The 19,637-nt window shown below is 44.4% G+C and overlaps 1 protein-coding gene across 1 annotated transcript; it reads right to left on the bottom strand.

The window, feature by feature from the left end:
* Positions 1–77: 77 nt before the first annotated feature.
* Positions 78–7,419, bottom strand: LOC144388346 (uncharacterized). Its single transcript, XM_078089076.1, has 15 exons — positions 7,091–7,419; positions 6,675–6,893; positions 6,444–6,550; positions 5,940–6,093; positions 5,485–5,584; positions 5,159–5,331; positions 4,677–4,913; positions 4,338–4,525; positions 3,859–3,979; positions 3,401–3,551; positions 3,101–3,240; positions 2,739–2,885; positions 1,718–1,840; positions 1,200–1,355; positions 78–202 (listed from the first exon to the last, which is right to left on the bottom strand). The coding sequence occupies exons 1-15, from the start codon at positions 7,323–7,325 to the stop codon at positions 78–80; spliced, it is 2,376 nt and encodes a 791-aa protein (XP_077945202.1). The 5' UTR covers positions 7,326–7,419.
* Positions 7,420–19,637: the final 12,218 nt, after the last annotated feature.

Raw genomic sequence — 19,637 nt, 5'->3', positions numbered from 1 at the left:
TCATTGTCAACTTCTGTTCTGCTGTTGTTTCTTTGTGTAGAGTTTCTACTTGTCAGTTAAAGTGTGACTCTTTTTTTTTAATTACCTGGTGGGCAGGTGTTGCAAGTGGACTGTCCAGAGGAAGATTGAAAACTGCCATGGCTACAGAGGGCCGGCTCGGCACTGCCAGGTGGGCACGCATGGCCGGGCGGGCACTGACATCCTGCGACACAAGGCGATAAAGAAAAGTGCAAGCCATCTTCTGCACACTCCTTGATTACAACAGAATAGCTTTTTAAAGACAGGCACGGGGCAAATATACACAAAAGAAAGCGCAGCTGTTGTATTGTGTGGTAACATGGAAACAAGGTAATGAATAAGAGACCCACTCAGAGCAATGTTCATAAAGAAGAGAAAAAATGGCCTCAGCCACAGGGGCCCTGACTCTGACAGCAACATGTTGGACCATTTTCATCGTTAAATTAGAAAGCCTTTTCCACAATGAAAGGCAAAAAGGGGTCACGGATGCCTTTTGAAAGAATTTCCAGGTGTGCATGTATTAAGAGAGGAAGGGGAGAGCACTTTTGCGACATATAATTCACCTCCAAGGTAAATTTAGCGTAGGATCAGAAAAGTAATTGTTGAGTTCGGCCTCACATCTATTGATCTAGTTATTGCAACAGGTACTAAACCGCCACATTTAGGGAGTAGACAAAAACAATGCAAACACCTCACGTCAATGTAAAAAAGGTGGGTCTTACATTTAAGCAGGTAAACTACTAATTTATCAAATATAAATTAGTCATATTTCACACTTACCATTGAAACAAAAAAAAATGAAAATTGGTGCAGAAACAAAAGAGGTGGAACATTGTTGCTGTCGTTTTTAGTTTTTCAGATAATCGAATGTATTAGTTGCTCCTTCTTCATGTCTCAAGCATGAAAAACATCTACCAACTGGGAAATCTGAAAATGCTACGCAACATGAAAACAGTCTATTTGTCCCGGTTGATACTTTATAGATCCCTTAGGACAAATGCCATATGGAACATGTTAAGAATTTCATTGGCAATTGTGTGTATAAAAAATATACATATAGCAGTTGTCCATCCCCTTTTGAGTGAGAATCTTGAATACGACTCGAACCTAAAGTTAAATGAAGGCACTACCTTTTATAGATAAAACTAACTTGACACGACCCCTGGTGATGTGTGCCGTACCTGGCTGATGTCCGGACACTGATCCGGGTGGACAGAACCACCCCGGGGGACAGAGGAGGTCGACAAAGCTCTGAGCCCAGGAGGGGCAGTAAGAGCCCGAGTAACAAGCCTCACAATCAGTCTGAGACTCAGCCGCAGACCTTCCCAAGAAGGTTCCTACATGGAGGAAATAAATTGTAATATCACTAGAGGCAAGTATTCTACTTGATTTTCTCTCGAACATATAAGATATAGCATGGTATAATAGTGTCATGCATACACACCACACATTCTTTCACTTGGTTTAGTAGCTAGCTGACCATTATGACAGTTTTATTGGGCTCCTGTTGGGCCACCTTTTACGGTTTCTGGATACATTCAGGCATTATATTTTACCCTTGGGGGCTGTATGGAACCGTGCGCAATTCAGCAAAGTGACAGGATATATATATATCTGTTCAAGAACATATTAATAACACAGGGCGAAGGTAAAATGTCCACTTGCTTCAAAGCTCTAATGGGAAATGTTGGATTTCTACCTGGAGGACAAGGGCTTGGCTTTGCACTCCCTTTAGGACAGTAATGGCCTGCAGGACACACACTGCCAGTGAACTGTTCCAGGGTTGAATCACCAGGTAGTGGAGATGGCGACGTGGAATCTCCTGTAACCGAGGCAATGAAACTTTATTGGATGTCATTACTCATTAGGTTAATAACTGAAATAAAAGGCCAAAGACATTTTCTCCAACCCCAGGGAAGCAGGGGGGACTGGTAAATCTCCTGCAGAGACCTCTCCAGCCTTGTGGAGTCAAAGGTCAGGAAAATGTTAAGTAAAAAACAGAAGGGTGGTAACAAAGAACTGCACAGAATGGCGTTTTTTCAAGCTTGTATCAATGTTTTCTATTGTAAATACCTTTTTCAGAACTGTAAAAAGTCAGTAGAGAGCTTTTCACTTCCATTTGTGTATGCTGTGTATACCACTGTTGTGGGATGTCCCTGTGTGATTGAAGGAACACAGCCCATGATGGCTAACCCCCAAATTTAGACACCGAAGGGCTGTGAGGCTCTGTAAACCCCATTCTGGCTCAAAGTGGTCGTATGGGGAGCATCATACAATTGAGCCAAAAACGGAATTAACGTCATCAAGCTGTCTGGCTGCATAGCTGCGGATGAATGACGGCAATTTACTAAGCAATCTGTGTGCTGGTTGTTACAGCAGTTTGCCACGGCATACACGGCATCCAAAAACTGAAAGTAAGCGCACTCAGCTGTGTTATCTCTAGCAGCAGTGAGTAGCAGGCAGTGAATAGGGAATTAGTAGTATAAAAAAAAGTTTGAATCAAAGCAACCATGAGAGCTCCTTGAGCATGCAGAAATAACCGGCCAGCCTAAATATTATGCAGTTTGTTGCAGCAGATTTGAGACTAAAAGGTTCACACTCTCGTGGACACACGTACGCTTCGAATCGCATAATCGCTTTGACAGAGATAACAACTGGTGGGCCAGGCTGTCATAGACTTTCTAACACTTTGTCAAGGGCAAGAATAATCTGCCTATTACCTGAGGTGTCACCCATAGGTGTGGCCGTTCTGGATCCCTGGATGCAGTAGAAACCTGGGTTGCAGGGCCCAGATGGGGAGGACAGGCCAGGCGCAGAGCAATAATGGCCAGGCAAACAGGACCGACAAACCTCTACAGAAACGGCCCCTTGAACAACAAAAATAAACCTCCTATGGTTGACCCATCCATGAATTAGGGTGAGATGAAATAATTCCACCTGTTTCTTTTTCTCTGATTAACGATGAAGATTTCATCGATTACAGAAATTTACAACAAAAGTGCTTACAGACTCATTTAAATCAGCCCATTACGTTCAAATGTCACCAAAGGTGTGTGTGTAATTATTCACTGTCATTTGTTACCGTCTTTGGAACTGAAGGTGCCTGTAGGGCAAGGAACCATGTAGTGGGTACCCTGGGGGCAATAGGACCCTGCAGAGCAACGGCCTCCTGTTGGGCCCTCCTCCGGCTTGAAAGAAACCGAACCATGGCTACAGAGGTAACTAGGGGCGGGGAGATGATGAAGACAATAGGGGTGGACAAGAAAGACGGAAGGAGAAAGTGGTTTAATTACAGGTGAGGGTGACATAATTTGACAGGAACAGGAAGTTGTCAATTTCATAGAAACACGATGAGGTAAATGTTTAGTGCGCCCGTGTTTACCCTGGAGAGCAGACCCCAGTGGGTGCAGCAAGTCCAGAGGAACCGCAATATCTCCCTGGAGGGCAAAGCTCACAGCCCGACTGATTGGACAACCCCATCTGCCCGCTGAAAGTGCCAGCTGGGCATGGGAATGCTACACCAGACTGCGTTCCTGTAGATAAATAGTGTCTAACATCTACAGCTGTTCCAGCCCTGAATATCACAGAACAATTTTTGAAAGCCGTCATTATCTCGTCCATTTGCATAATTGAAAATCCATTTACTGATACGGCCACTTAATCAGTACATACAAAACTAACCATATTCAACAATGTATTCCATGCAGTTTGCATGCATTTGTTCATCTCATTGCGCAAAAAACAGCACTTATATGTTACACGTATTGATTTAGAACAATCTCTGATGACATTGTGCATTTGTTACGAATGTGTTAGAATAGCTTCATTATTGTTTCCTACCTTGTGGGCAATAGTGTCCGATAGGACACAGAGTCGGAGTGGCAGGACCAGACACATGGCCAGTGTCCGCATCCACCAAACCAGCACAGTAAAATCCGGCTGGACATTTGACACATTCTGCCTGCACATTTCGCACACACTTGTTTTTTATACACAGATTACATACAAAATGAATACATAAACTACAGATTTTCATGGATATAAACGAAGATGAACACACTTGTGTTAAAGATGATAAAAGCTAAACTATTAAATAGTGCACAGTTCACACAGGTGTTAAAGAGGCTACAACTCTCCTGAATGCCTGAGAATGTGCAAATAACAAAGCCTCACTATACGTTAAAAATCCCTCTCTTATAGGTCACATACAATTAATCGATAGTGAAGACATGTTGTCCAGTTTCAGAACAAATTATATTTTCTAAACCAGTATATCAAGTTGTATAGCACATGCACCTGTTAATGCTCATCTTCCTCACCTGTCCGTTTAAATCCTGGAAGGTCCCTGGCAAGCAGGGTACAGGTCTATCGGATCCAGGTGGACACATGTTTCCAGGTGGGCAAGGTGAAGAGGCCTGCTGCCCGCTGTTTTCTCTGCCTGGACAGTAGGAGCCAGCTGGGCAGATATTAGAAGGGAGAGAGAGCCCTCTAGTGTCACAGATGAAACCTGGAAAAGGAAGGGAGACTGTTACATAGCCCATAGCACACATCGTGCCAATGGATTATCTCTTGACAAATCAAGTTTTGGATTAGAAGTTTTATCTTCTGGCAAGACACATAACAAAACACTAGAATGTGCCAAATAAATTTGCTCCAACCTGGAGGGCAATGCAGACAGTTGGAGGGATAACGGTTTCTGGTGCTGTTGCTGTAATGCCCGATGGGACAGGGCAGTGGTGCTGAGGAACCCCGGGGACAGTAATGGCCTTCGGGACATCTATCACCTGTCGTCCCTCCGTCATCTGGTGTGGGTGACCGGGCCCCAGAGAAGCAGTAGTACCCTGCGTCACACTGGCCTGATGCAACACTCATCCCAGGGGTAAAGCAGAAGTAGCCTGGAAAGGGGGGAAAAAGGGGTGATGGAAAATTGTAAAACAGGCGCTTTATATTTTATTGATCACACACTCCAAAACAAAGAGTGATCTTCTCCTGAATTTTTTTTAACAGCGTTTTTCTTTAAAGTATGCTAATTTGTTAATGGTGATGGTATTCAATTACCATCTACCGACAAGGTCATCCTAAACTCTGAGTCAACTACCTCAAGGAAACTCATGATCGTTAGCAGTAAATGGCGTGTGACCTGCAGGGCAGGGCAGGCAGTCCTGGGGCTCGGCCATCCCAGCGTGGGGGTTGATGGATCCTGGTGGACATGGGTACTGGTGTTTGGACCAGGTCCCGGGCGGGCAGTAATGACCTACTGGACACTCATAAGTCCTCGACAGGGAGCCGTTAAGTCTGCCAGGACAATAAAAACTATCCAGACAAAACAAAAATGGAATAACTTAGTTACTGGCTGCTGATTAATAATTTATGCATGTAGACTTCAAAAACACTATATGTAGGTACAGCTCTTTCCCTGTGGTTGTCTGTGCACAATGACTGCGTGTAGTTGATAAGCTAGTTTACCCCTGAGGACAGGCACTGCAGCTGGCTCCACCATCTTCCGTACCGATGGTTCCCAAGGGACAGTGGCGAGGAGCCGCAGAGCCCTCAGGACAGAAATAACCTGGTTGTGTGAAGGGCAAAAGCCATGAAAGATAAGCACACTTACAGGTATACAAACAAAGACCAGCTTGATTCACCAGGGACAGGGTTTGGTTTCCAGTGTAAACATAACAGCTTCTTAGGTTTAAACTTATAAACCTAAAATTCAGGTTTGTTTACCAGTTAGATTATCTGGCTCTGGGATCATGCAAATATTCAACATAACTGTGGGCTTTACAATTCACACTTTCTTTTGCATTCAATACATTGTCATTCTAATGACTCTTTTTATTAATTTTCTTCACAGTTTTCACTCATTTACAATTTTTTCATTCAAGAAAGAAGAAGGAAGCACCAGTTTAGAGGGTTCTGATCACCTTTTGGGCATGGCCCTCCGTGCTTATGACCCAAAGGAGGGTCAGGGCGATCTGCACCTCCCACACAGTAGAAACCTTCCCAGCATTTTCCTGTAAGCCCCGAGAGCCCCACAGCATCGCAATAGTAACCGGGAAGACATGGCTGGCAATCCTCCTGAGAGAGGAAATGAGAAAGACACAGAGAAAGAGAGAGGGAGTTATTGCAATATTTAGCCAGTAATTCCATTTAAATTCCAGTTTTAAAATTGATTCCCAGTCTTCAAATTGAAAGTACATATATCATGTATGTATTCATATTCACATAATTACAATGTGCAATGATTATAAATGCGATTATCATGTTTTATGAATTACGAGTTTTGAATTAGATAGGGAATATATTAATATTTTTTGTTGAGCATTTGATTCATCCTGCAAATGTTCACAATTCAATGCATCATTGTATCTTATTCTAACTGAAGAAAATTACACTAATTTAGAAGGATACATGAGAGTGAAAGTGACCTGGAAGACCAACTTGGTGAGGTTAGTGAAAGTTCCCCGTGGACAGGGCAGAGGATGGACGGTGGCCTGGGGGCAGTAATGACCGGCAGGACATGTTCCTCCCTTTTCTGGTGAGAGACACAGGGAACAAATCTGTCGTTTATCTGATGGAGAACCACTGTGGTATTCCCATATTACACTGTACTTTATTTTCTGAATGTGTGACCGTGTCTGCAAAATACGTTTGTTTACCTGCAGCCTGGGACTGAGGTTGGGGAGAAGTGTTTCCATGTGAGCAGTAATATCCTTCATGACATGGTCCAGTGACAGCGGTGCCATTTCTGGAAGAGCAGTAATGGCCGCCGTCACACTGCCTGCACTGAGAAACAGACCAGTAGCCAGGATCAGGGCCGTAAGTTCCCTCTGGACAGCCTCTCAAGTCAAATCCAGTCCTTTCGGGACAATAAAAGCCTGCAGGCCACAGCACAGACACAAGGATATGAATGGGCATAAAGGGTTCGGGGCTTACAGCAAATGTATTAAAATATTTTGCTGGATCAGCTTTTTCACTCATCAAGTATTTTGTTTGATAATCAACAACTTCATTTTAATAGCATACAACTTATGTTTAAGGGTTTGAAAAGGCATACAAACAGAAAGCTACACACCTGTAGGACACAAAGAAAGCGAGCCGGACACACAGTACCAGCCTGGCACACAGGGCTCACACTGCGTAGCATGTGTGACAGCAGCATATGTCCCTAGATCACAGGGCACAGGTAGAACAGTGCCCTCTGGGCAGTAGTATCCCTCAGGACACGGTCCGCCCGTAACTCCATCAGTAGGGGCGGATGTAACGGCTCGCTCTACGCAGTAATACCTGCGTAACACACATAAGAGCATGGAAACTCTGTGACATGGATGAAAAAAAATGAAGGAATACAAGGAAGTTCCAAACAACAACGTGGGCGCAAGAACATCAATTTCTGAGCAAGGTGTACCCCCCGATGCAGGGTCCACTAGGTTTGGTGAGGCCGACAGAGTTGCAGTAAAATCCCCCTAAACAGGGTGCGCAGTCCTCCTGCTTACGCAGACCTGAGGCGTTGGACCAGCTTCCTTGAGGGCAGGCCATTGGTGCTGTGGTGCCTGTGAAGATGACGTGAAGTTCAACTCTCATTTTCAATTCCGTTGAACAGATGACTATGCAGAAAAAGAGACTATTAAAAGATGCCAACAGCAATGCAGTTATTGGGTTATATAATAAGGTTTACACACTTGAAGAATTCAAGTGTAACTAGATAAGTGAGGTACTCAGGCATCCGATTGCTGCATGCAGAAAAAAAGCAGAGTTCACGTTTCAGCAATGTCTTTAAAGCAGAGGTCAGTGCCCCCAAGTCAGAACGAGCAAGTGCACAAATTCATTTTAAGAAAACTTACAAAATAACAAGACTAATGTTGTCAGCACATCCCCTGGGCTACCAAATGGTGATTTGCATGAATAACACATTGTAGCCCTTGGATAAAATGGGGTAGAATGTTAATAGCTTCACACGGTATAAATTTGGTTGCATTAGCCTGCAAAAAAAGCTGCATCAGCGCTGGATTTCTAAAACTATTGTTTTGAAATTGGGGACCGCCTGTACCGTGTCACATTTCAGGCATCAACAGTACACAGTACTGACAGAGCGGCTGGCTGATTGGTTGATAAAGGACGGCAAGCCAGTAACCTGTGGGGCAGTATTGACCAGGTGGACACAAGGAACCTGAGACTCCATCCAGAGGACTGGGAGAGGATGCCCCCCCTCTGCACCAATGACCAGCATTACAAGATCCTATATGAGGAAGAACATCAAAACACATCATTTTAAAGTCACAGCTCAAATACAGTACATCCAAAGATGTCTGCAATAAAGTTTGGATAGTTTCTATTTAGGAAAACCGTTAATAATTACTGAAGATAGACACAGGGTAAGCTCATACTGGACATTACATTAACACCTCAATGAACCATAGCAGAACATAATGTATAACATGAAAAGACAGGCTTATAGGAAATACACGTCTCAATGAACATCCATTTGCTGATCAGACATGGTCATTAAAATGTTTTTTTTTTCCATCGTCACATAAATAGCGGTACCTACTATTTAATGGATGAACGAGACAGTAACAAGAGAAGACAACTCCCTCTCTCTCTCTCTCTCACCTGCCGGCTCTGAAAGTCCTACAAAAGGACAGTACTGTCCAGCAGCACATGGCGTGCAGCCTGCAACACTGTGCGTGCGCTCTCTGGGGTTGAAGGAGCCTATGGGGCAGGGGTTGGGCAGGGCTGTACCTGCAGGGCAGTAGTGTCCTTCAGGGCAAGGCCTCAGAATAGAAACATTGGACCGTCTCAAATCGCAGTAGTAACCTTGAAAAAGAAGAAATACATGTTTTTTAAAATTATCAACGCTATGGGGAAAACTTGATAATGGAATATCAAATAAAATTTAAAAATACTCTTACAGAAAACTATGTAGTAAAGTGCTATTTAATAAGTGGAACAGATGCATTGGAACAAGCCATCAACTTCAATAAATTAAACTCTGCTGGAGTGCTTTAGGGGGGAGTTTCATAACAGCCTGTTCAGCATAAAATGACACAAGGTCAACCTGTATTTTTTGTTTTAAATAAAGTAAAACTGTGCTTGTGCTAAGAAAAAAAGAGAGAATAAAGCTACCCTACCTGCTTCACAGACAGCACAGGCTGACTGTTGTTCTCTGTCCTGGTAGGTTCCTGATGGGCACGGAACGGGAGCTGCACTTCCCTGTGAGCAGAAGTGGCTTGGAGGACACGGCAGAGCTGTAGGCACAGTCTGACCTGGTGGGCACCAAAACCCTACCGAGGTGACAAGAGACACAGTACAGACAAGGGTGCAAAAATGTAAAGGAGCTTGGAGAGGTGTTAAGCAATGCATCAAACACGCCGATGTTTATTCAAGTAGCTACGGCCCAAAACGTTAAACGCATGGATTCACCTTGGCTGCAGGGTCCAGTCGGAGCTCTGAGACCTGCTCCTTTGCAGTAGAAACCAGCAGTGCATTTCTGACAGCCAGCCTCACTGTTTAGACCTGGCACTGAGGAAAAAGTACCACTTGGACACAAATCCGGCTCTCCTGAGCCCTCAACTGAAAAGGGAAATGGTTAATATAGTCTTTCATTCATTTCATTCTAAAAGTTTTTAAGACGATGCACTGAGTAAAAAGTGTGCAGATACCCTACAAGTGTATCAACAGGCTGAAAAAACAGGCACAGGATGACTCACACCCATGAGTAATTTAAGGTGTCAAGTACACCTGAGTCATACAGCGACTTCAGTCTCTAGTCCACCTAATTTGCATGTCTTTGGACTGCAATGTTAAAGACAGAGGCCCTTTTGCTGTAAAAATAACTCCAATTCCAAGGAACGTTTTTTTCCCTAAAGTCCCTACAGTATGTAGCAATATAAACATTCTTACGAATAGACTTTTTGCTCTTTATTTCTGAGGGGCGGACTTAATGTGTGGTGGCGATATGATGGCAGGTATCTGAAGATCAAAGGCACAGTTCATTTTGACAATTACTTCACTTTTCTTGTTTAGTATGCTTTAAGTTTGTTGGTAGGTTAGTATTAAAACCGTTCCAATGCTGTAAAGCAGGGCTTACCGCAGTACGCCCCAGGTGGACAGATGCTGCCCGTTTCTCCATCTGTTGGCTTCGCCTCGGTGGCTCCTCCCACACAGTAATACCCAGAGAAGCAGGGACCCATCGGCCGAGCCAAACCTTTTGAGCATCATAAGTCACATAGGTAATATATATATATATATATATATATATATATATATTTTTATACAGAGAAATGATACACACTATAAACCTCAAGGCTGACATCCTGCAATTTTGGTTTGTATATCATGTCAAGTCATGTAATTTGTAATGTTGGCAAAAACTACAATGTGTCTTTGAGTGAATTCAAATACGTGTTGTATTCCTGTAAAATACCTGAGATGTTACAGAAGGCTCCAGGTGGACATGGCACGGGCTCTGAGCTACCTAAAGGGCAGTAAAAGCCCACTTGGCAGCGCCCCCCTGTGGATGTAGCTGGGCAAAGGCAGTTGGCATTTGTGTAATTGTCCAGATCGAAAGGCTGGGAGGTCCAAGCTGCTGACACACAGAACCAACCTGAGAGAAATTAAACCCAAGCGTCAGAAAGTAAAAATGACGGTGCATTAGGTCATTGAGATGAACTAAAAGCTGCCGCTGCTGCTGGAATGCTAGAAGAAAACTGTAAAAAGAGAAGCAGTAAAATGCTGACAGATGTAGCTAGTGTTAAGCTTTAATCTTAACATGCACTCTTTGTTTGCCACCCAGAGGCCTTGCAGACTGCTTTAGAACCCCTAAAAACAAAAAGGCTTTATGGATGTGAAGGTCACAAAAACAAACAAACTGACCAGCTTTGCATTTCCCAGACACTTTGGTCAGCCTCTCCTTCTCACAGTAGTGTCCAGGTGGACAAGGCAGGCAGCTGTCCAGACTGTGAGTCATGGGCTCTGGGTTGTAGTATCCGCGAGGACAGGGGAACTGGGTGGCATGCTTTGAACCTATGCACATGATATCATTTCATTAGGCGAGTACAACCTGCCATGTCAGTACTGGAAACATTCATGTACTTATAGATATGCAGTTTGTAAAAGCTAGATAGTGTTACTGTCCATGAATTCATTAAGAAAGTATTTTGGATTAGTCTACCATCTGGGCAGTAGAAGCCAGGCGGGCAGGGGAACTTGGTGAAGTTGCCAGTCTTTTCTGGACAGTAGTATCCAGCGGGGCAGCGGGAACACACAGGCTGCCCTGTGAGGTTGGTGTAGGCTCCAGCTGGGCAGGGCACTGAGCTTGCACTACCCTCGGGGCAGTAATGAGCTGGTGGGCAAAGACCTCCTTCAGAACCTGGAGAGGGAATAAAAAGAACTTTAGATACGGTAAATTAGTGAGATTATGGATTTCTGGGCTCTTAATGTGATGAATCATGTGATCAACCCTGATTAATTCAGTAATCATTTGTTCAACAAAACACCCCCACATATTCAGATTTCCTGCATGTATTAGCATCTGATTCTCTTTCAGCTGAAGCTTATTTATACAATTTAACCCCTGTCACACATTATATATCAGCTCACGTTGCCCCTATTTAATGTTATGTATAAACTTCTTTTGTTAGTCATTCATTAATTAACAGGGAAGTTATTATGTTGATACCTGAAGGTGGTCGAAACAACTAAAAAACATTTTGCCGCCATCCAACAAGCACAAATCTTTCCTTGTAGATAAAAAAACAACAAAAAAACTCAACATTTGTCATTCTACCTGTAGCTGTTGTGTCTGCCCCTGGACAGTAAAACCCCGCCTGACAGAGTCCAGATGGATGAGTGAGACCTGACGTGGCACAGAAGTGACCCGGGGGACATGGTCTACAGCCAGAAGCTTCTGTCAGATGAAGACTGCACCCGTTGATGTGTTAACGCATGAACCAAAAACACATACAAAAGGATTCACTTTACAAGCGCGGTCCACTGACCTGTTGGAGTAGGTTCCTGGTGGACAGGGCAGTGGGAGACTGGTGCCCTCAGGACAGAACATCCCGTTTGGACAGGCGCCTCCTACTCCTGTGCTGAAGTTCCCATCTGGGTTCTGAAAGTTCACACCTTGAGTAGTAACATTTAAAAGAAGTTAAATTCAGTTATTCAGCAGATTTTTGTAGAGTAGCAGGTATCTTGGTTAGGTTGCAATGATATTATTGTTCTTGACTCAATTGTGCTTTTATCATACATGCAGAGTACCTGCTATGCAATAGTAACCAGCTTGGCAGGGTCCGCTAGGTTCAAAGAGACCCCAGTCCTCACAGTAGAACCCTATTAGCACACAACACCAATGCCATCTCAACAATAGGATCACACCAGCGGCTACTCCGCGTTTACATCTTACATGGTAGCGTTGCATTGACAATCTGTCTGTCCCCTGAAAGATATATAAAAAAGCCTTACTCAAAATCACCTCTGTGTAAGTTATTACCTAATCTGTTTTTCCCTAATGACTTCAGACAAGATAAAGTCAAAACCAGTGTTGCTGTCACTGCTGCTAAGAAGGATGAAAATCTGAATTGTTTATTGCTATAAACATTGCAACATAAAATAATATCCATTTCCGAAATAATTATAGGACGTTGTAATATTGCTTTTTATCTATATCAATTAGTTCCAAAACATTGAACAAATGAAGGACAACCCATCCAACATTTAGCGAGGTACTTCAGTAGCTTGCAGAGCAGTGAAGACAACCATGGGGCAATACTCTCACCTGCTGGACATATGAGGCACTGCTCCACTTGGCTGAGGCCAAACTGAGAGCTGTATGTGCCAGGAGGGCAGGGAAGGATGCCCTCAACACTGCCACCAATACAGTAATGTCCCACTGGACAAGGCTGGACACCTTCTCCGGACAGACAGTAGGTCCCTGAGTGGCAGTCATCACACTGTTCTGACCCTTCATCCAAAAAAAGGTAACAGCTGCAGTTTACATTTGAAATGGTGAGACTATGCCAGGCAGTTCCATGCAATTATTTTTCCGTACCTCTAGTGTTGGAGTAAGTCCCATCAGGGCAGAGCACGGGAGACGTTGAGCCCGCGGGACAAAAGTGTCCAACTGGACAAATGTCCCCTGTCACGCCGTCTGAAGGTACTGACGACACAGCCCCTCCTGAACAGTAATAACCTGTAAATCAATAGGCAACAGTTTGGGACGGTCAGTGGACAAAAATATTTAAAAAAACACTTTCTCTCAAATGTTGAAATCTCAAATGTTATTAACACCTCAAAAATATAAAGCAATGATTTCAAACATTAAATAGCTTTTTATCCACTGTATTGTACCAGATAACTAATTCCCATATACCGGCATTGCAGGCTCCTGAGGGCCAGCTGAGTCCAGTCCGGTTGCAGTAGGATCCTGGAGGGCAGAGCCAGCAGGAGGAAAGGTTTTGGGCTCCCACAGTGCTGCTCCAGGTTCCTACAGGGCAGGGGTGCTGCTGGGGGTACCTGGTGCCTTGCGGACAGACAAAACCTGCTGGACATACAGCAGCAGAGGCCATGGCAACCTATGGGAATATTCGAGTAATCATGAGCATATGACAACGTTTGATTATTTTGGCTTTCATCTGTAGTTAGAACTTTCAGTTGAAGCTGTGGGCAGTTTAAATCGGCAGCTTATCCCTGGAAAATAACCAACAACATTCTTTAGTTTCCTGATGCAAACTAAATATGCCTTTAAATGTATAATTATATAACATGGCAGAACCTAAGGAGTCAAAGTGTACATGAAATGAATAGCTACCCTTAAATTCAGTACGAAGGTTGGTCTTATTATATTCCTACACATTTTTCTATGTCAGTCCTTCCCTTATACGTGGTTCACAACAAGAACATATTACACCAAATGTCCAACATTTCACCAGCTTTGTAAATCATTCAAATATAATTATGCTAAATATATTAAACGGCATTCAAGCCTGTTTTCATGCTACATCACACGAGTGAAACAAGAAAATATGTTATTAAAATGTATATGGCATCAAAGGGTCAATTGCATTCCTTTGGATATCGATATTGAGGTAATCTTATACTTATGCGTATTACTACTATTAGTTTTTAATAAAACATCCCTTCTTACTTGGATGAGCTCCTGGAAGCCGAGCTACCTAAATGATTAACAATGATGTGTCCTGTACCGGAGAGGCAGTAGACGCTCCTGAGGTGCAGTAGTGTCCTGAGTTACAGAGACCCTGAGGCTTCGAGAGACCGGCTCGGCTGCAGAACCAACCGGCCTCACATGGCCGACAGTACTGCACAGCGTCGCCACCAGGCTGGTCCGAATAAGAGCCCTGGATGATGAGATGAAATCATTTCACGGTATTAATGATGTCAATTTGAGGTTAAATCCAGTTCATGGAGCTTTCATCAAACATGCCGGACTAAGCAGACAGAGATGAGAAGGAGACTGGACAAGCAGCTGCAAAGACACACCAACATGTAGACACGCCGCACTGCAAACATACTAACACACAGATACTGACCGGAGGACAGGGTCGAGCAACAGAGGACCCCGGAGGACAGTAGTGTCCCGTGGGACACTGTGTAGGCTGGGACAAGCCCGTCTGGTTACACAGTCTGCCTCCCTGACACTCCACACATGACTGTGCACCTTGACGCTGTGGAGGATTTATTGACAAATGGAAAACCTTGAATAAGGCTTTATTTAACTTTAACGATAGATTTGAAGTGAAACAGCGCTTAGAAATCTGTATGGATTATTTCCTACCGGCTGAAAAGTCCCAAGAGGACAGGCTTGTGGCCTGGCGGCCCCCTCCAGGGTATAAAAACCCTCCTCTGCTTCGTTCTGAGTTGGCGAAGTTGAGCCACCGGTACAATAAAAACCAGGAGAGCAAGGACCCGAAGGAGAGGTGTTGTTGGAACCTAAACAATAAAAACTGACAAGAAGAGAAAAATAATACATGAATAAAAGAATAGAATAGAATAAAGAAGAACGGGGATGGAGTATGAGAGGCTTTACCCTGGCGGACAGCTGACACACTGCTCAGGTCTGCTGAGGCCGGTGCTGTTGCTGAAGGTGCCGGGGGGACATGGGAAGGGAGAGGACGAACCCAGAGGACAGTAACTTCCTGCTGGACACAAACCTCCTGTCGGCCCATCCGCAGGAGTCTGGACACAGTCACAATACATACATGTGAGGAAATGCCGAATTGTGTAACCATTTTGTTCATTAGACACATTCTCAAAAACTGGCTTTACGTGACATGAGTGACCTTTAATTCATACAGACAAGGATACATTATTAAAGACTAAAAAACCCAGGATTAAAATATCATTTTCATACAGGAGATTTGGCTCCCTCTCTGCAGTAGTATCGTTCTTTGCAGCTTCCAGACGGCTGTGACAGTCCCACGGTGCTGCAATACTGGCCTCCGCCACAAGGGGAGCACTCAGCCCCGTCACCGAGAAGCGAACGAGAGCTGTAGGTTCCCTCGGGGCAAGGTTCAGGAGCAGAAGTGCCCTCCGGACAATAAAATCCCTATTAACATTGTGACAGACAAGAGAGATAGATGTGTTTCTCACACAGAGTTGCAAACACCCACAAGGCAGGGGGTCGTCGTGGCGCAGGGGTTAGAGAAGGTGTGCTGGGAAGCACAAGGTTGGTGGTTCGATTCCAGGCTGCCACTTGTTCCATGTCGAAGTGTCCCTGAGCAAGACACCTAACCCCTAATTGCTCCCCGGGCAAAAATGTGAAAAAAGCCATGGGTTTAAAGTGTAATGTAAGTCGCTTTGGATAAAAGCGTCTGCTAAATGACATGTAATGTAATGTAATGTAATGTAATGTAATGTAATGTAATGTAATGTAATGTAATGTAATGTAATGTAATGTAATGTAATGTTACGCTTATGCCTCTTGAATGCAACAAAAAAAGCGGTGGGTATTCCTACCTGAGGGCAGACTGAGGGTCTGTGAGTTCCCTGTCTGTCGCAGTAATGCCTGGCTGGACATAAAACACACACCGCTCCACTGTGACCAAGTGTGTTGTTCCTGTACTGGCCGGCCTGACAGGGGAAGGTGTGTGGGTGGCCGGTCCCCTGCGGGCAATAGTGTCCATGAGGACACACAGCTGTCTGAAATAACGCAGCATGCATGATCTTCATCAAAAGTAGTATTTACACTTCAGAGCTATCAGAGCTGATTAGGCACAACAAACATTTTTTCTTTAATTAATTTTGGCTTCTTACAGGGCTGGTAATGGGCTGCTCCTGAGGCTGCTGGGAGTAACAGTACTTCCCCTTGGGACACTGGACACACTCGATGGCCTCACGCAGACCCGGAGCGTCGCTGTAGGTTCCGTTGGGGCAAGGAATGGGGTTGGGCTCCTGTGAGGGATAAAACACTCGCAGGTAGTTTGATGACCCAGAAGCGCTTCACTCATTTGAAAAAACAGACCATATTCATTTTTAAATAGATATATACACCTAAGCTACATGCATCATTGTGACTCACAACGCCTCCTCCGGGGCAGTAGAAGCCTCGAGGACAGAGGGTTGCTGAGCGCTGGGGGTCTCGGGCCAAACCCTGAGAGCAGAGGAGGCCCGGGGGACACACCATGACGCTCAACATGGCTTCCTCGCTCGTGGTCTCATTACTGCAGTAGTGGCCCGGAAGGCATGGAGAACACTCCACAGAGCCCTCGTCCTGCACACATGAGAATGTGAAGGAAGACTATGAGAGTCGAAGTTAAAGATATCAACCAGTGCGGGGGAGGTACAGAGCAAAAAAAAAGAGACAGACGGACTGTAAACACAAGGGAGAGAAGGATCGGACAAGATGCTGGTACACCACCGGCGTTTCTTCAATAATGAGAGCAAAAGATGAACCCTGAGAACATTCGACTGAAACCACTCCTCAGACATTTACAGATGTACGTACATGGTGAATGAGGTAAGACAATCACTGTGGGCGGAAAATGCTCATCTAAAAATAGGACAAGCCGACTGGCGCACCAGGAAGACAAGACTAATGCACCAGCGCTGATCTCCACTGGTTCTCGCTGATGACCAGTCACAGCGGACTGTGGTGTTAAAGATGAGGCCTTACCGAATAGCTGCCAGCTCCACACACTCTGGGGTTCACAGTGGCTGAGTGGGGACAAAAATAACCGGCTGGGCAGGTAGAGCAGTCCTCCAGCCTCCGACCTCCTTTCAGATGGCGAAATGAGGCACTGGAGAAAGACATAACAGAAATGATGTACTAACTCAAACCATTCTATATCAGACGGGCTAAATCCTCTATTATTCTGCATAGAGCAGTTTCAATATCATCACCTTCTTCATCCTTATTCACACATTTATTGAGCACGTATTGACTGCTTACAGGGGGCAGGGTGAAGGTTTGGAGGTGCCCTTTTGACAGAATGAGCCTTTGGGACAAATCAGGCAGTCTTCTCTGTATCTGTTGCCCATTTTAATGCTGTATGTACCTGCAGGGCAAGGAAACTGGGTGCCGTATGCAGTCCCTGGTGACACAACATCAAAATACTTAAACAGCATCCACAAGAATGAGTCGTGATTATGAAAAAACATCATATTGAATACATTTCCTATAGAACACTGTGTTTACTCTTTGCTGCGCTTTTCCATGTATTGTGTTGAATGGTCTACAATAACAGTAGACGCACTTAATAATTGAATGTGGACACTGCTTTTATTATCACCTGTGTCACACTCATGAGTACCTTCAGGACAGTAGTGTCCAGAATTGCAGCGACCCGACGGAGCTCCAGATCCGGCCAGACAGTACCAGCCCTGTGGACATGGCTGGCACTGACTTTCAGCTTCCAATCCACTCTGACTGCTCCATGTCCCCACAGGGCACTTGTACTGGGTGGGGAACATAGTTCCAGGTGGACAATAGTGTCCTGCAAAGCAGGAGATTGGTGGTCTCTGGATACCACCAGTTCCTGTTAGAGCATAAACAACGTAGGCATAGAGGTTAAATTATTTGGAAGCTATATATTTGATTTAATATAACAGTAGCAGTCAAAAGCTTGGACACATTTTCCTATTCAATGAGATAGTGTGTCTAAACCTTTGACTGGTACTGTGTATCAGTATGTTGACTCAAATCACATAACAAATATCTTATTAATGTATCCTGCTCCATTTGACATAGGTAACTAAATTAATTTATTTGGATAATGCTAATCATGAAATATCAAAACAGTACTTTTAGAAGGATGCAGATGTGCGAAAGATAAGTAGCACCTCGCAGACAGGCATATCGCGCTGGGCACCGCTGACACTGTGAGTGGTCAGTGAGGTCAGTGCGATCGCTCAGTGTCCCTGGTGGGCAGGCATTGGCTGGCGGGTTAGGTTTGGAGGAACCAGGGGGACATGCAAACCTATTAAGATCCAGTCAAAAGTGGTGGGACAATTTAAAGGACGAATTAGATTACAGGCAAGACATCTTTTTGTAAGAGAAGTGCTTTTTGTCCTCCAAATCACACAAGTTTACCGTATCTTTGAAGCATGCTTCACATTAAACCTTTCCTTACCCTTGCATGCAGTCCACATCGGGTGCTCTCAAAGCCACCTGTGTGCAGGCTTTTCCTGCATAACACTCTCTGCAGTCAGTCAACTCATCCTGACCCTCTGAGGGGTTAAAGGTGCCTGGAGGACAGGGCACAGGGTCGCTTCTCCCCTCAAGACAGTAAAAACCAGCAGGGCATTTGAGACAGTCCTTCACACCTGGAGGGCATAGTTACAAGATGCCAAGATTAAATCAGCTTTGGAATGCACTTCATTATACTCTACTAAGATCTCTTTTCATAGGTATTATTTTATGTTTTTTAATCTATTACGGCTCCGACTTGCCGTCGACGGCTGTGTTTGAAAAAAAAGTAATCTTCACCCTCTCAATATCCATCTGTTCCAATGTATCATCTATATGTTCCAGTTCATCGTCGGTACAAAACAACACTTATATCATATCACTTATATAATCTCTCAGTTTAGCTATGATGAACTGCTAGAGCAGCATATTTATTTAAACTGAGCTCATGATAAATTGTAGAATAAGTTCATTTCACTTAAGCCAGAACCTCTGCACAGTATACAAAGGGGTGGGGGTATATATCACTTGATTATGTGGTGAATATAAAACAGTAATAATCACTTATTGCTCCTTGATGAGGGGTGAAGGTGCCTCGAGGACACGTAACTTCTTCCAGGGTGCCAGCAGGACAGTATTTCCCACGAGCACAGGGCAGGCCAGGACCCCATGAGCCTGCGCAGCAAACATACATATATAAATACACATACACAAATCTATTAATCTTCATTTCACGTTCTTTCTTTGAATATGTGTGTGGTTACTTACAATTACATATTTCATCCGACACATGACGGAAGACGGAAGTCAGTGTATTACAGCGAAGACTTACCTGCAGGACAGAAGCGTCCTTCTCTACATCTCTTGCAGGCTGCCCTACTTGTCTGACCCAGTTGTTCCCCTGCCGTACCAGCAGGGCAAGGTGACCCATGCGGAATGGCAGTGCCCTCTTCACAGTAATATCCCAGTGGGCACAGGA

Source organism: Gasterosteus aculeatus, chromosome 1 (genome assembly GCF_964276395.1).
Source record: "Gasterosteus aculeatus chromosome 1, fGasAcu3.hap1.1, whole genome shotgun sequence".
Taxonomy (NCBI): domain Eukaryota; kingdom Metazoa; phylum Chordata; class Actinopteri; order Perciformes; family Gasterosteidae; genus Gasterosteus; species Gasterosteus aculeatus.
This window is presented reverse-complemented; position numbering and strand designations above follow the sequence as displayed.